General features: G+C 47.3%; 1 protein-coding gene across 1 annotated transcript; it reads right to left on the bottom strand.

The window, feature by feature from the left end:
• Nucleotides 1–2,843: 2,843 nt before the first annotated feature.
• Nucleotides 2,844–3,968, bottom strand: LOC143975103 (fructose-1,6-bisphosphatase 1-like). Its single transcript, XM_077477104.1, has one exon. It carries the CDS (start codon nt 3,920–3,922, stop codon nt 2,993–2,995), a length of 930 nt encoding a protein of 309 aa, XP_077333230.1. The 5' UTR covers nt 3,923–3,968; the 3' UTR covers nt 2,844–2,992.
• Nucleotides 3,969–4,551: the final 583 nt, after the last annotated feature.

The raw sequence follows: 4,551 nt of genomic DNA, 5'->3' as shown, positions 1-4,551 counted from the left end.
TCACCAACACTTCTCCGGTTCTCTAGGGCCCTGCTCCGCCCTTCCCTGCCACCAGCGGCTGACCTGCCTGCAGTGTCACTGGTCCGTTCTCCTCGATAAGCAGGGGCTCTGCGGAGTTCAGTGTATAACCTCTATGTGCTACCAGCATCTGGAGGAGGGAAGGCTCCACAGTCACAAAGTCAAGTTTCTTGGGGCCATGTAGTGGGGCTACACATGTTTGGGGAGGGGCAGCTGCACAAGGCATGAATGAGGAGGAGGACAAGGTGAGGGGGGTTTTGAAAAGCTGCAGAAGGTGGGGGTACACAGGGGGTGCACAAAATGAGGTGGGAAAGGGGATGCACAAGATATGGGGGGAAGGGGAGCTGCACAAGATAAAGAGGGTGAACAAGGTGAGGGGGCTTATCGGGGGATTAATGGAGCCGGGATGGAATCAGGGGGTAGGATGGAGCCAGGATGGGATCGTGGGATGAATGAAGCTCAGTTGGAGTCAGGGAGAAGGATGGAGCTGGGATGGGATCAGGGGGAAGGATGGAGCTGGGATGGGATCAGGGGGATGGATGGAGCTGCGGTGGGATAAGTGGAATGGATTGAGCCGGGATGGGATCAGGGGGATGGATGGAGCTGGGATGGGATCAGGGGGATAGATGGAGCCGGGATGGGATCAGGGGGAAGGATGGCGCTGGGATGGGATCAGGGGAATGGATGGAGCTGGGGTGGGATCAGAAGGCTGGATGGAGCCGGGATGGGATCAGGGGGATGGATGGAGCTGGGATGGGATCAGGGGGAAGGATGGAGCTGGGATGGGATCAGGGGAATGGATGGAGCTGGGGTGGGATCAGAAGGCTGGATGGAGCTGGGATGGGATCAGGGGGAAGGATGGAGCTGGGATGGGATCAGGGGGATGGATGGAGCTGCGGTGGGATAAGTGGAATGGATTGAGCCGGGATGGGATCAGGGGGATGGATGGAGCTGGGATGGGATCAGGGGGATAGATGGAGCCGGGATGGGATCAGGGGGAAGGATGGAGCTGGGATGGGATCAGGGGAATGGATGGAGCTGGGGTGGGATCAGAAGGCTGGATGGAGCCGGGATGGGATCAGGGGGATGGATGGAGCTGGGATGGGATCAAGGGGATGGATGGAGCCGGGATGGGATCAGGGGGATGGATGGAGCCAGGATGGGATCAGGGGAATGGATAGAGTTGGGATGGGATCAGGGGATGGATAGAGTTGGGATGGGATCAAGGGATTGATGGAGCTTGGATAGGATCGGGGATGATGGATGGAGCTGGGATGGGATTGAGGGATGGATGGTGCCGGGATGGGATCAGGGGAATTGATAGAGTTGGGATGGGATTGGAGGAATGGGTTTTGTTTAATCACATCCCTAAAGACCCTCCTACTGCTAAGTGCTTGGCCAATCACATTTTATCACAGTGTGCTACGCACGCCACAGGTTTTGTCCCTCCTCCAGTGTCCCTCATTCTAATTTTCAAATGTTGGGAGTATGATAAAGGCATACAGCTGTATGGTTCACTGTCGTTTCCTCCCATGTCCCAAAAAATCCTGTTACCAATGGGCCACCTTTACACTGGGGCCTACTGTTATTCACACTTCAGTGGTAACACTGAACACTTTTTGTTGTCTCTTCTATACGTTGAAATTTTCATCATGGCAGTGTTTCCCATATGACCTGGACTCTCTCAACACATGCAAATAATGTACTTTGATATACATATCTGACAAGCTTCACAGGTGGCTCTAGATAACAACATAAGACTGTATGGTTCAATGTCTTTTTCTCGGAAACGCTGTTACCAATGGGCCAACTTCACACTGGGGTCTACTGTTATTCATGCTTCAGTGGTAATATTAAAAACTTTGAAACACAGGTAAAACAGCTGTGGTAATTACTAAGGCAATGAAACTGATCAAATCACCTGTGCAAAATAATGTAAAGCCTGAAAACATGACCTACTCTTGAGGACTACAGTTGAGAAACACTGATATAGGATACAAATCTTCTAAATTCCAATTCTCACAGGGCACACACCAGGGTTTCCTTCTGTCCCCTCTGCTATTTTTTTTATCATTCCAGAACCACTAACAGCCCACATTATATCCAATCCTAATATCCTAATATATTGAATTGGCTGACAATCATCATAAATTGATGATGTTTGCTGATGATGTTTTGTTATGTCACATCTCCTTACACTTCTCTCACGAACCTACTCTCCCTTTTACGCCACTTTATCTGCGCTCTATGTCAAGCAAGCTAAATCATACGCCTTGAACATCTCTTTGTCAGGAACTACTTTGGGCTCTCTGCAAGTTCACTTTCCGTTTTCATGGCCTTCCTCCATTCCCTACTCCATTAACCTTACACCAACCTATCAATCTCTATAGGCAGTCAATTATCTCCCACTCATCAAGTCACTCACCTATGTGCTTGACTCATGGGACAAAGTACACATCTCTTGGATAGGGTGTACCCCGGTGATCAAAATTACCTTCCTCCCTAAGCTTTTATATCCTTTTAGAGTGCTACTAGTCCTGGACCCCCCACATATTTTGTACTTTTTTTTTTTTTTTTTTTATAGGTAAATATAAAAATGTATTCACATTTTTAAGCAGACCTGACAAATTTTAGAAAGTTGTGTTCCTGAGGATCTACGAAAGATAACAGATAATAAGCGATTGCTCCATTAACCATTCAGAAGAGCAGACACTGAATTCTGCTTTGACAGACACCCTGTCAAATGAATTGGTATGAAGTTTAAAGGACCCCTTTACCTGTTCACCAAGTAAACTGATTCACCCAGTGAAAAGCTGACCCACAGAGATTTACTAGCTGTGAATCAGAACCCTACTGTAGGTGAATTGATCCGCTCATCATAAAACACAGACAAGTATTATATTCTTTGGTCCTCTTTCATGGAATTCAGTCCAGCAGCTTTTTATTTCTTGGCATGTTTCTTGAAAATCTCTATTTACTCCTTCACATCTTCTGTAGAGCCCAGGGCTATGGGCATTCTCTGGTGAATATTCTCTGGAACTATGTCCAACACATTCTCCAGTCCATTGGTGGCCAGTCCTCCAGCCTTTTCCATGATAAACGCCATAGGATTGCACTCATACAGAAGCCTCAGCTTTCCCTTTGGGCTTTTAGAGTTTGCAGGATACAAGAAAATTCCTCCATAAACCAGTGTTCGGTGAACATCAGCCACCATGGAACCAACATATCGTCCTCCATACGGTGAACTGCCATCCTCTGGGAATTTCTTCTTCTGGAGATATTCTGTGACTGCTGCATCAAAGTATTTGGCATAGCCTTCATTTAGACTGTAGATATTACCTCTTGGTTTAACCTTCACATTTCTATTGACCAAAAGGAATTCTCCAATTGCAGGGTCTAACATGAAGCAATTCACTCCACACTCTGTGGCAAGGACAAGCATTGTGGCACTTCCATACAATGCATAACCTGCGACTACAATGTCACGTCCTGGTTGCAAAGCATCTTTTTCGCTAGGCTCACCATCTGACACCTTTCTATATATGGCAAAGATTGTGCCAATGGATGCAAGACAGTCAATGTTTGAAGAACCATCCAAAGGATCAAAGCACACAATGTATTTACCCCTGGTCTCAGGCTCCACAATCAGTGCATGCGGGTCTTCTTCTGATACAAGGACACAGGTACTAAATGATGACTTTAGCAGGTTAACAACCAGATCATTTGATAGAACATCCAGCTTCTTCACCTGGTCCCCTGTCACATTGGTGGATCCAGCGATGCCGTACAGGTTGGCCAGGCCAGCTTTGCGCACAGCAGAAGAGATGGCTTTGATGGCAGTGCAGAGGGAATTAAGGAGCTGGGTCATCTCTCCCGTCCCTTTGGCTTTGATGCCCTCCTCCATGATGAATCAGGTCATGGTGATGACATTGGTGTCAAAGGGTGCTTGGTCCGTCGTGGTGGAAGGAGCGGTGAGTGCACACAGAGAAGACAGGTAAGTGAATGGCCAGGTCAGCCACATATTTTGCACTTACTACAACACTTACGTTTATCTGGGGATTGACTAAACTGAGGCTGTCTACACATGTGCTTTATAAACAAAAAGCTTAGGGAGGATTGGGTGTACCCAACATATTATACTACTAGAAAGCTGCACAAAGTGCCCCTCTGGTGCAACTATTTGCGGGAAAGACAGTGCTCATGTGGACTAATATTGATCTGGTGGAAACAGACCCTATCCGCCTCGATCCTTACTGTAGTCCCCCCTTCCGACCTCCCAAGCCTCTCAACCGAATATAAGCCCACACTTTAGTGGTCTGAGATTCTGTAAAACAAATTGGAGATCTTTAATTGCCCTCTGTTTCTCCCGGGTTTCCTGGTGGCACATTATGGGCCTGACAACAGTTGCATCTCTATTGACTACACGGGGCATATGTTCCTTCCAACAACTAAAGGATATCTACAATATACCAAACTCTGAACATTTGCATTACCTCTAAATATGCCACCTATTCAAATTACTAGTAAGCCCTG

Source organism: Lithobates pipiens, unplaced genomic scaffold, assembly GCF_037356315.1.
Source record: "Lithobates pipiens isolate NorthernLeopardFrog02 unplaced genomic scaffold, aLitPip1_a1.2 Scaffold_13, whole genome shotgun sequence".
In the NCBI taxonomy this organism is placed as follows: domain Eukaryota; kingdom Metazoa; phylum Chordata; class Amphibia; order Anura; family Ranidae; genus Lithobates; species Lithobates pipiens.
The sequence above is the reverse complement of the archived record's forward strand: the minus strand, read 5'-3'. Positions and strand labels throughout refer to the sequence as shown.

Excerpts from the sequence above, each read along its gene's own strand:
- LOC143975103 (XM_077477104.1), bottom strand. The coding sequence starts at position 3,922 with ATGGAGGAGGGCATCAAAGCCAAAGGGACGGGAGAGATGACCCAGCTC.